At 35.0% G+C, this 18,832-nt stretch overlaps 1 protein-coding gene across 3 annotated transcripts in view; it reads left to right on the top strand.

Annotated features, from left to right (window-relative positions):
• Positions 1-18,832, top strand: part of CNTNAP5 (contactin associated protein family member 5) — a 915,392-nt gene that overhangs the window by 889,795 nt on the left and 6,765 nt on the right. For all 3 annotated transcript variants that reach the window (XM_020963128.2, XM_020963129.1, XM_078146792.1), the window contains one exon: positions 11,915-11,986. In XM_020963128.2, coding sequence (XP_020818787.1) covers positions 11,915-11,986 — 72 coding nt within the window. The remainder of the gene's footprint in view (positions 1-11,914; positions 11,987-18,832) is intronic.

The raw sequence follows: 18,832 nt of genomic DNA, 5'->3' as shown, positions 1-18,832 counted from the left end.
TAGACAACATAAAATGTTTGGGCATCTACCTGCCAAGACAAACCCAGGAACTATATAAACACAATTACAAAATACTTTTTTACACAAATAAAGTAATATCTAAATGATTTGAAAAATATCAGTTGGTCATGGGTAGGCAAACTAATATAAATGACAATTCCACCTAAAATAATTTACTTATTCAGTGCCATACCAATTAAAGTATCAAAAAATCTTTTTATAGAGCTAGGGAAAAAGAAAATGTTCTGAAAGAAAAAAAATGGAAGTTCACAACTCTAAGAAACTTACAACCTAGGGAAGGTGGCCTAGCCATACCAGATATTAAATTGTATTATAAAGCAGCAGTCATCAAAACTACTTGATATTGGCTAAGAAATAGAGTGGTGGATTAGTGGAATAGGTTTGGTACACAAGACACGGTAGTTAATGAATGTAGTAATCTACTGTTTGATAAACCCAAAGATCCCAGCTTCTGGGATAAGAACTCACTATTTGACAAAAACTCCTGGGAAAACTGGAAAAGAGTATGGAGGAAACTAGGCATACACCAAAATGTTACACTCAATACCAAAAGAAAGTCAAAATAGGTACACAGTTTAGATATAAAGGCTGATAAGGTAAGCAAACTGGGAGAGTGAGGAATAGTTTACCTGTCAGATTTATGAAGAACAAAATAATTTATGACCAAATACGAGATAGAGAACATTATAAAATGCAAAATGGATAATTTTGATTACATTAAATTGAAAAGTACAAACAAAGCAAATGCAACCAAGATTAGGATGGAAGCAGAAAACTAGGAAACAATTTTTACAACCAATGTCCTTGATAAGACCTCATTTCTAAAATACATAGAGAACTAAGTCAAACTTATAAGAATACAAGTCATTCCCCAGTTGACAAATGGTCAAAGGATATGAATAGACAGTTTTCAGATGAAGAAATTACAGTTACATATAGTCATATTAAAATGCTCTAAATCAGTATTGATTAGGGAAATGCAAATCAGAATGGCTCTCAGGTACTACATCACACCTATCAGGTGGACTGACATGAAAAAAAAAAAGGAAAATGATAAATGTTGGAGAAGATGTGAGAAAATTTGAACATTAATGCATTGTTGATGTAGTTGTGAACTGAACCAAGCATTTTGGAGAGCAATTTGTAACTGTGCCCAAAGGGCTATAAAATGTGCATACCCTTTGACCCAGGTGCCACTTCTAGGGCTATATCCCAAAAAGATCATAATATTGGGAAAAGGACCCACGTGTACAAAAATATTTGTAGCAGCTCTTTTTGTGGTGGCAAAGATTTGGAAATTGAGGGGATGCCCATCAATTGGGGAATGGCTGAACAAGTTATGGTATATGAAGGTAATGGAATACTGTTGTTCTATAAGAAATGATAAGAAAAGCAAGGGGACTTCAGGGGAAAAAAAAGCCTGGAAAGACTTTTATGAACTGATGCTGAGTGAAGTGAGCACAACCAGGAGAACATCATGCACAATAACAGTCATGTTGTGCAATGACTAACTTTGACAGACTAAGCTCTTCTCAGCAATGCAAGGGTATAAGACATCTCCAAAAGTCTCATGATGGAAAATGCTATCCACATCCAGAGAAAGAACTATGGAGTCTGAATGCAAATCAAAGTGTACTACTTGCTCTTTTTTTCCCTTCTGTTTTGTTTTCTTTCTTCTTTCTTGTGGTTCTTCCTATTGGTTCTAATTCTTGACTAATGGGAAAATATGCTTAATAATAATGTATAAGTAGAACCTATATCAAATTACATGCCATATTGGGGAGGGAGATGAGTGGGAGAGGGAGAAAATTTAAAACTTAAAAGCTTATATAAATGAATGTTGAAAAGTAAAAATAAATCAATTAAAAAAGAAAAAAAATGTAAATCAATTGCTCATGGTTATGCTGAGCCAATAAAATGAAAATGACAATTCTACCTAAATTAATTTACTTATCCAGTGCCCAACCAATCAAACTACCAAAACTTATTTATAGAGCTAGGAAAAAAAATAACAGAATTCATCTGGAAAGAAAAAAAAAGTCAAGTATGTTAAGGGAATTAATGAAAAAAAAATGCAAAGGAAGGTAGAATAGCTGTACCAGATCTTAAGTTGTATTATGAAGTGGAAATCATCAAAACTGTTTGGTACTGGCTAAGAAACAGAGTGGTGGTTCAATGGAATATGTTAGGCACATAAGACACAGTAATAAATGACTATAGTAATCTACTGTTTGATAAGCCGAAAGACTTCCTCTTCTGGGATAAGAACTCAGTATTTGACAAAAACTACCGGGAAAACTGGAAAATAGCATGGCAGAAACTAACACATACTAACATGTTATACCATATACCAAGATATGGGCAGAATACATACATGATTTAGACAAAAGATATGATACCATAAGCAAATTAATAGAGCAAGGAATAGTTTTCCTGTCAGATATATGGAGAATGAAAGGATTTATGATCAAACAAGTAATGGAGAAAATTATGAAATGCAAAATGAATAATTTTGATTAAATTAAAGGAGTTTTCACAAACAAAGCCAATGCAACCAAGATTACAAGGAAAACAGAAAGCAGGGAAATATTTTTATGGGTTATGTTTCTGATAAAGTCCTCATTTCTAAAATAGATAGAAAATTTAGCCAAATTTATAAAAAATAATATCTATTCTCCAATTAATAAATGGCCAAAGGATGTAAACAGGCAGTTTTCAGATGAAGAAATTAAAACCACTTATACTCGTATAAAAATACTCTAAATCACTATTGATTGGAGAAATGTAAATTAAAACAAATATGAGGTACCACATTGTGAAGTAATCCAACCATTCTGGAAAGTAATTTGGAACTACGCCCAAAGGGCTGTAAAACTGTGCATACCCTTTGATCCAGCAATACTACTACTAGGTCTGTCTCCAAAATAGATCATCAAAAATGAAAAAGGACCCATGTGCACAAAACTATTTATAGCAGCTCTTTCTGTGGTGGCAGAATATTGGAAATTAAGAGGATGCCAATCAATGGGAGAATGGTTGAACAACTTCTGGTATATGAATGTTGTGGAATATTGTTGTTCAATAAGAAATGATTAGCAGATGGATTTCACAAAAACCTGGAAAGACTTACATGAACTGATGCTGAGTGAAGTGAGCAGAACCAGGAGAACATTGTATATAGCAACAGCAACATTGTGAGATGTTTAATTATGGTAGACAACTCTTCTCAGCAATACAGTGATCCAAGACAGTTCCAAAATATCCATGATGGAAGTGGCAAATCACATCTAGGGGGAAAAACACCATGAAACCTGAAATCCAATCAAAACATACTATTTTCAATTTTTTGTTTGTTTTTGCTTTCTCTTGGATTGCCTGTTTTCTTCTGATTCTTCTTTCAAAACATGACTAATGTTGAAGTATGTTTAGCATGATTGTACATGTATGACCCATATCAGATTACTGTCTTGGGGAGGCGGGAGGGAAGAGAGGAAGAGAGAAAAATTTGGAAGTCAAAATTTTCCAGAAATGAACATTGAAAACTATATTTATGTGTAATTGAAAAAAAATTAAAATACAGTTAAGATGAAAAAAGAAAATAATTGCCTCTTAATAGTATATGCCTGTTGTCTATATCATGCCAGCCATATTATATTAATGTGTAGTAGATAGTATTAAGCATGTTTTCTTATTTGTTAGTTCCATGTGACTATTGTCAGTCAACCAACCAACATTTATTAAATGCCTTATCTGCCAGTGACTGTAGTAGGTACTAGCTATATAAGTGCAAAACCCCTTCTCACAAGGGGTTTTCATTTTGTTTTGGGAGACAACAAGGGCATATACAACTACAGCATAATTATAAAGTGAATAAATCCAAGGTAATTAAAAACAAGGTAGTTTCTGAAGGAAGGCACCAATGATTGAAGGAATAAGGAAAGGCCTCATACAGAAAATGGGTGATGAGCTGTGTCTTAAAGGAAGTTATGGACTCTGAAGTAGTGAGGGTCAATGAGGAATCTTACATAATACTGAGGTTCTGAATCTAGGAGCTATGAAAAATGGTAGTGACTTCAATATAGATAGGGAAGATTTGAAGAAGAAGGTGTTGGTAGTAAAGGTAATGAGTTCAGTTTTAGATATTGAGTTTTGAGATATCTCTGGGCCATCTAGGAGCAACTAGGTGGTACAGAGGATAGATCACTTGGCCTGGAGTCAGAAAGACCTGAATTCTAATGTGTCCTCAGACTACTAACAGCTATTAGTAGACTCTAGGCAAATCATTTAACTTCTACTTGCCTCATTTTCCTCATCAGTTAAATGGAGATAGATAAAATCATTTATACCTCAGGGTTGTTGTGAAGATCAAATGAGATAATAATTGTAAAGTGCTTAGCAGAGTACCTGAAATGTAGTAAGTGATGTATGTATGTATATGTATATGTGTACATATATGTATATTTGCGTACACACACACACACCACACACACACACACACATGAAAAAGTTCTTATCTAGTTAGAAATGTCTAATAGGCCATTGGTGTTGTGGAGCTGAAGCTCAGGGGAGAAACTAGGGCTGTGTACACATATATACATGTGAGTCTATATGTATATAAACACACATATATTCCTCCATTCACTACCTCCACTGATCATTCTCTACTTCCTTAACCCTTTTCAATAAAGCTTCCAACCTCAACAGTCAACTGAAACTGCTCGTACTATCAGTATCTATTGCTTGGTCATAATCCGTATGGAATCAATAACTTTAATTATATGCCAAAGTTCTGTCTTAGACTTTCTTCTCTATTTCTATATACTCTCTTCAAAACCCACTCAGTTCCCATTGGTTTAAAAATCATACACACACACACACACACACACACACACAACACACGCATATATACATATACACACATATATATGTATATATAATCTCTAAGCAGAAGACTCATATACATACACATATAGACTTTAAGTGAGCATTGAATTTCAAAAAAAAAATCAGGAAATGGCCTTTATCAACGTCCAAGTGATTGTGGGAAGGATAAAGTAGAAGATGATGCCAAGCATTTTGAGATGGAGAGACATGAAGAAGAGGAAGTTCATGTTGAAAAGCCTTACATTTCTTAGTAAAGTAAAAGGCAAGATCCTCAGTTGAGAGAAGTGGAAGAAGCTTGAGAGAATAAATGGTTTGAAATAGTTTTTGTGGGAAGTGAAATTAAGAATAAATTTGGAAGGAATAAAAAGACTGTCTTGCTGCAGTGAGGGTCCAGTTGAAATTTGATAACATGAATTTGTAATGGAGTCTCTCCTTACCATATAAATGATTCCCAGCATTATTTATATATCTTGTAATTTAACTGTTTTCTTTCTGGAAGACACGGTCCTTAGATGAAAATAGAGGTAAGTTCTTATTAGAATGCCATTTTTTGAAGTAGGATAAAAACAATTCTAAATTCCGAAGCTTCCAATAGGAATCCAGCTGTCACGTTTCTTCTGTCCTCCTCCAGGAACCGTTTAGTCCCTTGTTTCCTAGATATTTCTTTTTTGGGAAAAAAACATATATATACACACATATACATACATCTATACATATTCACTATAAACACACAGATATACACACAGATATAATATGGATGATATGCATTTTGTACATATATACATATATTGCCTCCATTTTTCTTTATTTTCTCATACACACATATATGCATATACATATGTGTGTTGTATTGATCTGACTTAAGTACCATTAAAAATAGCAATAACTACTTTGTTATTTCGGCCACATTTTTTCTTTATACTCTTTTATATAAATTCATAAAAAGGAATTAATGATTGAATCACTTATTAAGGACTAACTATATTCCAATCACTGTGTTAAGTAACAATAATATATATGCTGACTGTTTCAAACCCCTAAGAATTTACATTTTAATGAAATAGAGCTATTAACCCTGAGAAGGAGGCATTACAGGTATTATTATTACTATTGCAAATATGAGGAAAATGAGGCTGATTAGTGTTAATGTCATTTTGTTATTGGAAGAATGTATGCTTCATTAGTATAATGTAAAGAGAACTTGGTTAAGGTGTCAATAGCTTTTAAAGTGAACTTATAGTAGAATATGGACAAGAATTGCATAGGATGGAGAGGAATAGGTGGGTTGTCATCTGTATATCTATATCTTTGAAGGGGATAACTACATAAAATCACAAACAAATTCTTTTAGTGGAGGTCGTATATCCATTGGAGTATTAGTACAGAGCACAGTACCTGCCACATAACAAATGTTTGTTGATTGATTGGGATATTGGAGTAAAATCTCTAAGTGACATATATATAATCTACATAGTATTAGGGATGGGACCTGTGATTTCATTGATATAGGCATAACTTATGCTAAAAAAAGAATCCTACCTTCTCTGGAAGTAAAAGTCTAAGCAAGTTGCTTAGAATATTGATAGAATATTGATAGTTAAGTCATTTGCCAAGGGTCATATTACTAGAAAATGTCAGAAGCAGGACTTAAAATGAAGTCTTCCTGGTTATGAAACCAGTTCTCTTGTAGTATACTATACTGTCCCTTTTTACATAGTTTGAGTAACAAAATTTCTTTCTTGCAAATGAGAGAGAATGTCCTACTTATTTCAAGCTAAAGTCAAAATAACAAAGACTTGATACAGCTAGAGAGAGAGAGAGAGAGAGAGAGAGAGAGAGAGAGACATAAGGTCAATCCCTTAGAAATCATTTTAACCAAATTTAAAGCATATGCTTACCTATCTACCTACCTACCTACATCTACATGCTTTTATGTGTGTATATATATATATATATATATATATATATATATATATATATGTATGTGTGTATATATATATACACACACATATATGTACACATATATGTATATATATGTGTGTATATATGTATATATAAACATGCATTTGTGTATATATGTATATGTGTGTGTATGTGTGAATCTATATAAAACTAAAAATTGTTATTTACTGTTTAGATACAATCTCTAGGTCTTACCCTGTGAACTTATATTCAGGGCGTAAAGTCTGCAACAGTACTTGCATTCATCTAGTTGGGTTAAGAGCTACTGAGAGTTGTATCCTTAGAGAGCTCAGGAGAAGGGATGCTTGGAGACTAGTTAGTCTTCAGTTCCTGGTTGTGATCAAAATGGAAGGGGTTTCATGAAATGCAGTTGTTTACTCCAAATACACAGAACATGTGGGGATTGGCTGTCATAACTCCTCATTAAGGTACGGTCACTATCTAATAACATCTTTCTTAGCTCTCTTAAGTATCATAGAAGCCGCTGACCTTGTATTTATTGTTTAGATTAATGTTATATCAAAGAAAATTCTATTACTACCTTTAAATGAATTAAGGATAAAATCTAACAGCTAGTTTCAGTTACTGGCAGGCTACTGGGTGTCACAATGGACTGTTAGAAAGACTGCAGATTCAAGAGTCAGCTGGCCAGATTTATAATTTCATTTTCACCACTAAACAATTATTTGTTTATATATGTAACTGTATGACCTTGGACAAATCACCAGCATATCTAATACTTCAATTTCCTGCCATATTAAATGAAAGTAGTAGTTCTTTTCTTACCTGAAAGGGTTTATACAAAAATAAAATAAATTATAAGAGGGGAAAGAAAGGAAGTGTGATATGAACACAAGATATCAATATTACCCCTAGGTCTTTTCTTCTTAACACAATGAAAATATAGCTTCCTTTGTCCCTCCTCTGCAGTCTCAACTATTGGGGGAAAAAATGTCAGAATTATGGACATTGACCAAAATTGATGAGATTAGGTAATTAGATCCTGTCTTTTGATGATGAGTTTCCAGCTATTTTATGAATGAAAGTGCTTAGTTTTCAATGAATTTGTGGCTTATTTGGCATACAAATTCTGCCTAAAGGCTACATCTGCCCCATTTTCTCTGCCTGGGGCTTCTGCCAGTTGTTCCATAGCAGGTGATGGAAACTTTTTGAGTCCAGCAACCAGGGACTGAACGTCACATTCCTTTTGGCTAAGGAAAAGTTAATCAGAATCCATTATTAGTCAGTAGGAAGCCAGGTCTTTCATTAAAATGGAACTCCTTTAAGAGTAAGACAGTATGACAATGCTTCTGCCCTTCTCCAGATTTCACCTAGTTCACTCAACATGATCAGCCTGGAGTAGGGCATAATTAATATGTTCCTAGAGAGGTCTATCTACCATCTATGAACAAAGGATGTGAGAGAACTATTGGAAGAAAAGGAAGAACTCTGGCTCCATTTTTTTTTCCTATGAGAAAGTTAAGCAGAACCAGCTTGGGTTTACAAATCTGGACAAGTCAGGCTTTTTAGGTTGGAATCATAGAATATTAGTGCTGGAAGAAAACAAAATAAATCTAGTCCAACTCCTTTCATTTTTCTGAGGTTATATTATTGTGTGTCACTTGATAACCAAGTCTTAAAATGAATTTCTTATGCAGCCAGAAACAGAAAAATGTCCAGTGATCTTTCTACTATGATACAACTCTCAATTGTTATTTAATTTTCTTCCTAGACATTCCTTTTAAGCTAAAGCAGTTGAGTGATAGATTGACTTCTTCGTTTATTTATATAAATCCATTCATTCATTTATCTATTCATTTGTTAATGAATTTATTTTTTGGGGGGTGGGGGTGATGGTGGTGGTTAGAGCAGTGCTATGGTATAGAAAAAACATTGCAAAAGAATGTCAAGGGATCTCAATTCTGATTCTTTTTCTCTCCTTCAACCAACAAGTCACTGTGTGCCCTTAGGCATATTACTTAACCTCTCTGAACTTCATAAAATTCATTTATAAAATGAAGCTAGTTATATCTTATCTTCCTGAAAAGTGAGAGTAAGTGTTGACTAGTTCCAGAGGATTTCTTTATTCCTTGTCCATCTCTAAGATCTCAGATTTTTTTTTATTTCATATTTGTTCCATTAGATTCCTTATCAGTGAACAGAGAGAAAGATATAATAAAGATTAAGAGGCATCTTGGGCCAATTTTTTAATGGGTTTGTAAAGCTGAATTGGAGTTATTGAAAGAACTAGGGAGGGCCCAGGCAAGCAAAATGAGTTGAAGTACTTTGCTATTTAAAAATGTCTGTAATAAATAATGTTAAGTGGTTCAAGTATTGAATGAATGACACTTATTTGCAGCACAAGCCCTTCATCAGATAGTTAACATACTTGGGCATAGCTAAAACTCTTCCCTTTTATACTCCATCACCTTCCATCTTCTGCCACCCACCCCATTACTTATGTCATTGGAATATAGAGGGAAGAGAATCTGAAGAAGAGATGGTGAATGGGGCAATAAGGCACTGCCCTGCATTCCATCAACCTTGAGCACCTGTAGTATGCAAGGCAATATGTTAGAGCCTGTTGGGAATTAAAAGAATAAAAGAGTAAAATTACATCCCTGACCTCAAAGTTAAATAATAATGGAGAGTAATTATATAAGAAATGTGATAAAACCATTCATAATTAATTGTTAGACTTTAAGGCCTATGAATTCTAAGAAAGGAAAAATGGCTAAGCGTCTGAATCTTCAGGAAAGTCTCAGTGAAGGAGCTGGGTAGGATTTAGAGAGACAATAAAAGAATAAGGAGCTGTTACAACTCTTAAGTTTTAAAAAATGGGAAAAGCCAGTGTTGGGGGAGTGTAGGAAGACAGACATACTGTCATACTTTTGGTTGAGCTGCAAGTGACTCAAGCAGTCTGGATTTTCATTTGAAATTATGTAAGAAAATTTACCAAATTACCCATAACTTTTGACCGAACAATCTACCTACTAGGCTGAAGTCAAAGACATAAACAAAATGCTGGTATGTACCAGAATCTCCATTGCAACCTTCTAAAAGCTCCTGCCAAATGACTTCTAACTGGTTCCAAATAGTTAAATAAATGTAATGGGATATGTGTGATGGTGTAACAATGAGAAATTCAGAACAGGGCAGGAAGAATTATATGAACTAATACAAATCAAAAGATGGGGAACCAAGAGGGCAATATATTCAGTAATGATAATGAAAACAATTAAATGGAGGTTAAACATTTTTTAGTGGAAAAAAAAATGCACACTCTGAAGAATGAACAACCAAACATGTTTCCTCCCTCATAGCATAGAGGTGGCTGCTACTAGCACAGAATAGACTATACAATATTAGAAAATATTTTTGCATCAGATATTTTGCCTAATTATTTTTCAGTCTCTAGAAAGGAAGTTACAGTGGGGGTAGATGGGAGTGAAGTGGGAAATAACTATGTTATAAAGAAAAATGACATCCATAAAATATATTTTAAAGAAGAATGTCATGTCAAGCTAACCTTAGTTTCTTTGACAGAAATTAGAAATGTATTCCAAAGACATGTTTTATAATTTACTTAGATTTCAGCAAAGCATTTAAAAAAAACTCTCTTCTATTTCCTGTCAACAAGATTAAAATATAAATTTACCAGTAAAATGGTTAGGTAGATAGAAAATTGATTGAATAGCTGTATCCATTTAAAAAGAGGCCTCTTTTGTAGCCCCTCATGCACTTCTGCTCGGTACTGTTTTTGTCTGACACATTTTATTAATGGCTTAGATAAAAACATAAATGACCCACATAACTAAATTTGCAGATCATGTGAACCTAGGAAAGATAGTTAACACACTGACATGCTTAGGATCCAAAAATACTTTGATAAGGTAAAATGTTGGGCTGAATGTATTTTTTAATTCAATGTGGGATAAATATTATCTTATGTCTCAGATTTTAAAAATCATTTTCATAACTATAAGATTGGAAAGATATGATTAGGTAGCAGTTCACGTGAAATAATGACATTTAAAATAGTTAATGTGAACTTGAGGGGCAGCATTAAGAAAAATATTATTTCCAGACTAGATAAGTGATTATCTGGCTCTACTCTGTACTAGTTAGTCTAGACCTAGATTATTGTGTTTAAGTCTATGTACTGCATTTTAGGAATTCTTTAGTAAGCTGAAAACTGCAGCTTTTTTTTTCCCCCGAAGAAGTATAACTAGAAGAGTGTAGAGCCTCACATTCATGGCATATGGAAAATAGTTGAATAAACTGGAGCTATTTGTCCTGGAGAAGATTTAAAGCAAACAAGATAATTGTGGTTTTTTTTGTTTTTTCATATATTGGGAGGTCTGTCGTAATCTGTTTTCCCTTGCAGTATAAGGCAACATTATAGCAATGGAATGAACTTATAGAGATGCAAATGTAAAGAGAAAGGATTGATGTGAGAGATGTTTGATGTTAACAAAAAGTGTTCTTAAAACTTAGAAGTATAATAGGGTCACTTCCTTTTTTCTAGTGTTGTCTATGCAAAAGTGGGAATGATCATTTGTCAGATAAATTCTAGAGTTGATTAATTTTCAAATATTTTGACTGCATGGTCTCTGATATCCCACCCAAGTCTGAAATTTTGTGATTCTGTGGCATTGATTAATATTACACAAATTCTGCCTTTGGTGATTCAAACCTCACTAGATGGGAACTCACAACAGTTTAGGGGTTTTAGATGTAGCCTTCAGTGTCCCAGTTTTCTGTTTGTTTTTGTTAGGCATTGGACAATTGTTTAAACCCCCATCTTCGCTTTTTCCTTCTTAAAATTGAGTGATGGTATCATGAAGAGGGACTATACTAATTAGCGTGATGTGTACCTAAATAGACAATAGTTTCAGGCTTACTTGTTTATCCTGTCCCTTTGCTGAGCCAGACACACATTAGAGAATAACAGGACCAAATGCACATGCAAATCATTTCCAGAGTTTGGAGACACTTCAGATATCCAAAATGAGGAATAATGATTTTTTTATTTGATATATTGCAGATCCTTTTGGGAAGACAGATGAACGGGAACCCCTCACCAATGCAGTTAGGAGCGATTCGGCTGTCATTGGAGGTAATCCATTTCTCATCACTGAAAGCAATATACAAGTAAATCAGGCAGAAACCAAGGGATATGGACTCCTGACAGTTAGGAAGAGGATGCACTTAATGTTCTCCTTTTGAATACACCAGCCTTTCCGCATGCAGAGGTTATAAAGTCTTAGATTGTACCTACAGATGCCCATATGCACTGTGAAGAATGATCAAAGGAAATCATCTCCCATAGTATTCACAGATTGACCAAATTTCCCCCATGCCTCATCCATCATTCAGATGGCACAGAGACAACAGCTGGAGTGTTTACATCTAGATAGGCATCCTGTAACCTGTTCTTCTCATCCAGTTATCAGTTTTCCTAAAGTAAAAAACAAACAAACAAACAAAAAAGCAAACTCATAAAGCTGCACACAGGGAAGCAGCCATGTTGGAGCAAACAGATGGGTGAATCTACATTTCTCTTGGGTTTTTTCAACCAAGCGCTTTTGGTTAAATCTAATGTGTGGGATGAAGCCCACAGGACTTAAATTTCAAACCTAGCAGAACATATGGCTGCTTAACTAAAAATGTACATCTGCTCTATCCAAACATTTGCAGTTATCTGCTTCTCTTTCCTTTATTTTTTCTTTCTCTTTCACTTTCTCTCCTTGCTTTCCTTCTTTTTTCTTTCTTCTCTTCCTTGCTCTTTACTCTACAGTTATGCCTTTCTCTCACCTTCTCTTCTTCTCTTTATCCTATTTTATTTCATCTATTCCCTGGAGTGCCTTGATTTTTTTTTTCCCATGTAAATCTTATAACATAAAATGACCTCATTATTTTCTTTCTGTAAGATGTCTTTTGGAAATTAATTTCTTTTACATCAGAAAGTCATAACCAACCCTGAAAATGGACCCCTGCCTTTGGCTGGATTAGAATAACTGGTCCATGACAGATGGGTTTGTCATGTTCTTAAAAGTCTATCAGAGGGTGATATACATCTCTTTCAGGAGAAATTCTTCATTTTAACTGCAGTGTGAATGATCTTGTTTGATTTTTTTCTTGCCCACTGATAAAAGTTCATGCCCCTGTGGTGGAGGGAGAAAGAATACCCTGTTTTTGAACCTGGTATAAGATTATCTGTTTGACTTAAGCTGTATAGAAAACCTAGGCTTAGACGCTAGCCAGCAAATTGTGTTTGATGAAGCTCTAACCTAATCACATGCATTTAGATGGTATCTTCTCAGAAATGTGGATGCCGTATTACCCCATAGTGAAGGCTGTGCAATCACATATCTAGATCTCCATAGCCCATGCACTGCAGGTAGATAATTGGTGTGCAGAAATCCCATACTTCTCTTCAGCTCCATTCCCTAATACCTAATCATCTGAAACCTCATTCCCTCTATTCTGTCTCCTTTATACCCTTCCTTTTACATCTCCCACTTTATCCCTCAGATTTTTCTACTAGATGTATTAGAAGAACCTACCCCTCTGATTTAGTAAATGCAAAGATCTATTTTAGTTCCTTTAAGGTACCTGATTTTAAAATATTCTGTTTTTACACGCTACTCTATAAGACTTGTCATGCAATAAGTGTTTGATCCTCTAAATGATTCTTTATCAAATAAAATAAAATTTTAATGAATCTGAGCATAAGAGCTTTTTAGCTGAGGCATAATCGAGAGATAATATTCCAAAAGTAATTTTATTATTATCATGGAGTTTTTCTTATCAGAGATATAAAACTTAATGAATTAATTATATATGTATATTTTATATATTTACATATGGTTATATTTATAGAAGTTATAGCAAGGACACCAATTATAAAACATGTCACATTAATCATGCAATTTACCCTCTGCATGCAGCTGATTCTTGGGGAGAGTGGGTTCAATCCTTTTAATATGATGTTGGTCAGGTAAATGTATAGATGGATGTTTTGTTCCTCATGGCTCTTCACTTTGGGCATCCTTTCTTTTCCTCATGGAATCTCTACCAAATTTATATATATATATATGTGTGTGTGTGTGTGTGTGTGTGTATACATATATATATATATACACACACACATATACATATACACACATATATACATATATGTATATATACATATATACATATACACATATATACATGTACACACACACATATATATATATACACATATATGTGTGCTTATGTGTGTGTGTGTGTGTGTGTGTGTGTGTGTATTGCATGTAGTCCCACTAATCGACTATTTACTCCCTTCCTCTACTGGGCTAACTTCTTAAAGGATCAGGTAGGGGTAGCTAGGTGGCACAGTGGATAGAGCACTGGCCTTGAAGTCAGGAGGAACTGAGTTCAAATCCAGCCTCAGACCAAACACTTGACACTTACTAGCTGTGTGACGCTGGGCAAGTCACTTAACCCCAATTGCCTAAAACAAAAAAACAAAAAAAAAGAAAAGATCAGGCACCTTGGCAGTTGAGTTAGTTGATGATTCGGATGAGTCAAGCAAGTTGTTCCTCAGATTACACTCTTTGCCAAAGTCGGCTATACTTGCTCTCAGTTCTGATGCTTTCTGCTACTGACTCTCTTTGCTGACAGGAGCTCTGATAGCTCTTCCAGCTTTTCAAAACTAACAAGGATGCTACCTTATCCATCACGTTTCTAAACATCTATCTTTATTTAAGTTAACAAATGAATAAATAGAAATGAAACAGGATGTCTGGGTGGGATGTGGGGAGTACAATTTGCTGCATGCCTTCTCTCCCCATCCTGTCCCCCAGAAGCTCACGATTTTCTTCTTCATTATAAAGTCACCAGGGGAAAAAGTGAGAAATCATTTTCTCAATTTTTTTTAATGCACCATCAACAGTCTTACCCTGGCCAGTTTTATCTCCATAGTGCCAGCCCCTTAATCGCTTATGGTTGGAAGTAGAATAAGAAGGCCTTTACGTATTGGATTGAAACCTGACAGAGAATATAGTGTACTCAATCTCTAACTCTCAAGGAAAGGCAAAACTGCATGCTCTAAAGTCTGTGTCTTATTGACCAGTATCCCCACTAAACATCAAAGAATATATTTAAAAATCGGGGGGCTAGGTGGCACAGTGGATAGAACAGTGACTTTGAAGTCAGGAGGACCTGAGTTCAAATTTGGCCTCTGACCAAACACTTGACACTTACTAGCTGTGTGACCCTGGGCAAGTCACTTAACCCCAATTGCCTAAAAACAAACAAACAAATAAAAACATGACATTATCTACAGTAGAACTCTATATGCAACCTTTCCCTCTCTTTGTGAGTATTCCTGGCCATAACTCCTTCTATTATAAGCATTATATTAGGTACTGTTCTAATGATTCTGTCTAGGTTCCCAGCATCTCTCTTCTCTACAGAGTTTTTCACCTGGAAGTATTTTAAGAGTTTGTATCTTATCATTTGAAGATATATAGTCACTTTTATCACAAACCATCACAAGTGAAACATTTTGGGGTAGGAATCCAAGGATCCTGGCAGGTCCAACCCCACTTTTCACTCTATTATTAGTCCTAACTCCCTAAAGGACAGAATGGCATTTAACTCTCAACTAGTAAAGGAAGAACATTCAAAAGAACAAATACTTATACAACGTATAATAAACTCAGGAGTTTAACCAAATGCCTCATTCAGTCATACACACATTTACTTGAGGTGATCCCCATGAAATCTCATCCATCAGTTCATCATTGAATGCCTCTTCTTGTTGTGATGGTGAAGCAGCACTGAATCTGTGAACTGTATCTGAATAGGAAATTCACCTTCATATTCTCCTTCAAACCAGCCATTTCTCCTTATTTCTTCCATGTAGTCAGATATAAAACTTCTTGGTCCTCCATCATCTCCATTATACTCAGTTCACCCTCAGGACTTTCACATTGTGTCAGGTCTTCATTGCTTCTTTGGGTTGCCCTATTTTTAGTGTCCTAATAACCTTTGCCACTTTCCCCCTATACTTTCAAGATATTTCACATTCTGCTGTAAGGTTCATCTTGCTAAAATACAATTCTGAACATACTAAGCTCTTGCTCAAAAATGTAAAGCACTATAAAAATGTGAATTGTCATAATTAAAATTGTCTAATTTTCTGTTCATATGTGGATTTTTAACATTTTAATTTATTTAACATTCTTTTCTTTTTAAATTTTGAGTTCCAAATTCTCTCCCTCTTTCCCTTACCATCCCTCACACTTTCAGAAGCCAAGCAACATGATATCAGTTATACCTGTGGAATCATGAAAAAACTGCAATTTCAATATTAACCATATTTCAAAAAAAAGCAAGAAAAATGAAGTGAGAATTATACTTCAATTTGCACTCAGAGTTTGCACTTCAATTCTGTCTTGTGGAAGTAGATAGATTTTTTTTTAATCATAACTCTTTTGGAATTGTGTTTAATGATTATAGTGATCAGAGTAGCCACATCTTTACAACTGATCATCATTCTGATGTCCTTGTTATTGTGCAGAATGATCTCCCAGTTCTTCTCATGCCATTTTGCATCAATTCATATAGATCTTGCTGTGCTCTTCTGAAACCCAGCCGTCACATCATTTCTTATACCACAACGGTACTCTATTAACATCATTGTAACACAGCTTGTTCAGCCATTCCCTAATTGATGAGAATCCCCTTGATTTCCAATTCTTTGCCACCACAAAATAGTGGCATAAATATTTGTAAGATCAATTAATTAATTAATTAATTTTTAGTTTTCAACATTCACTTTCACAAGATTTTGAGTTCCAAATTTTCTCCTCATCTCATCCCTGCCCCAACCCCAAGACAGCGTGCATTCTGAATACCCTTTCTCCTAATCTGCCCTCCCTTCTATCTATGCCCCCTTATCTTATCCCCTTCCTCTTCTATTTTCTTGTAGGTCAGGATAGATTTCTATACCTCATTGCCTGTATATCTTATTTCCCAGTTGCGTGTGAAGACAATTTTTTTAACATTTGTTTTTGAAAGTTTGGGTTCCAAAGTTTCTCCCTTCCTCCCTCCTTATCCATCCTCATTGAGAAGGCAAACAAATCGATACAGGTGATACTTGTGTAGTCATACAAAACACTTCCACAGTAATCATGCTGTGGAAAACTAACTATATTTCCCTTCATCCTATCCACTCACTTATTCTATTTTCTGTCTTTTGACCCCATCTTTCCTCAGAAGTGTTTGCTTCTGATTACCCCCTCTCCCAATCTGCACTCCTCTCTATTATTCCCTTGCTCTCTTGTCCCCTTCTCCCCCTATGTTCCTGTAGGATAAGATAACTTTCCATACCCAATTGAGCGTGTATGTTATCTGCTCCTTAAGCCAAGTCTGATGCGATTAAGATTCACTCATTCCCTCTCACCTTCCCCCACTTCCCCTCCACTGTAAAAGCCTTTTCTTGACTGTTTTATGTGAGATAATTTACCCCATTCTACCTCTCCCTTTCTCCTTCTCCTAGTATAATCCTCTCACCCCTTAATTTTATTCTCCAGATATCACTTATTCATCTTCAACTCACCCTATGCCCTCTATCTATCATTCTATCTATACATACATTTTTTTCCCTCCAACTACCCTAATAGTGACAAAGGTCTCATGATTTACAAATATCTCTCCATGTAGGAATGTAAAAAGTTCAACCTTAATAAGTCCGTTATGATTTCTCTTTCCTGTTTACCTCTTCATGTTCCTTGAGTCTTCTATTTGAAAGTCAAATTTTCTTATTCAGCTCTGGTCTTTTCATCAAGAATGCTTGAAAGTCCTCTATTTCCCTGAATGACTATTTTTTCCCCTGAAGGATTGTACTCAGTTTTGCTGGGTAGGTGATTCTTGGTTGTAATCCTATCTCCTTTGCCCTCTGGAATATTATATTACATGCCTTGCGGTCCTTTAATGTAGAAGCTGGTAAATCTTGTGTTATCCTGATTGTGTTTCCACAGTACTTGAATTGTTTCCTTCTAGCAGCTTGTAATATTTTCTCCTTGACCTGGGAACTCTGGAATTTGGCTACAACATTCCTAGGATTTTTCCTTTGGGGATCTCTTTCAGGAGGAGATCGGTGGATTCTTTCAATTTCTATTTTGCCCTCTGGTTCTACTATATCAGGGCAGTTTTCTTTGATAATTTTTTGAAAGATGATGTCTAGGCTGTTTTTTTGATCATGGCTTTCAGATAGTCCAATAAGTTTTAAATTCTCTCTCCTGGATCTCTTTTCCAGGTATGTTGTTTTTCCAATGAGATATTTCACATTGTTTTCTAATTTTTCATTCTTTTGGATTTGTTTTACAGTGTCTTGATTTCTCATAAAGTCACTAGCTTCCAATTGCTCTATCCTAATTTTTAAGGAAGTATTTTCTTCGGTAATCTTTTGGAGTTCCTTTTCCATTTGGCCAGTTTTTCTTTTTAGGGCATTTTTCTCCCCATTGGCTTTTTGGACCTCTTTTGCCATTTGGGTTAGGCTATATTTTAAGGTGTTATTTTCTTCAGTATTTTTTGGGTCTCCTTTAGCAAGCTGTTGACTTGTTTTTCATGATTTTCTTGCATTATTCTCATTTCTCTTCCCAGTTTTTCCTTTACTTCCCTTACTTGCTTCTCAAAATCCCTTTTGAGCTCTTCCAAGGCCTGGGAGTGATTCATATTTTTCTTAGAGGCTTTGGATGTAGGAGCTTTGACTTTGTTGTCTTCTTCTGGTTGTATATTTTGATCTTCTTTTTCACCAGAGTAAGATAATATAGTCTGACTCTTTTTGTGCTGCTTGCTCATGATCCCAGCCAATTACTTGAGTTTGAAACTCTTTGTTAAGGTAAGAGTCTGCTTCCAATGTGGAGAGTGTACTGTCCCAAGCTTCAGGGGTTTGTGTAGCTGTTTT

Source organism: Phascolarctos cinereus, unplaced genomic scaffold (genome assembly GCF_003287225.1).
Source record: "Phascolarctos cinereus isolate Bilbo 61053 unplaced genomic scaffold, phaCin_HiC Scaffold_726;HRSCAF=1367, whole genome shotgun sequence".
Classification (NCBI taxonomy): Eukaryota; Metazoa; Chordata; class Mammalia; order Diprotodontia; family Phascolarctidae; genus Phascolarctos; species Phascolarctos cinereus.
The sequence above is the reverse complement of the archived record's forward strand: the minus strand, read 5'-3'. Positions and strand labels throughout refer to the sequence as shown.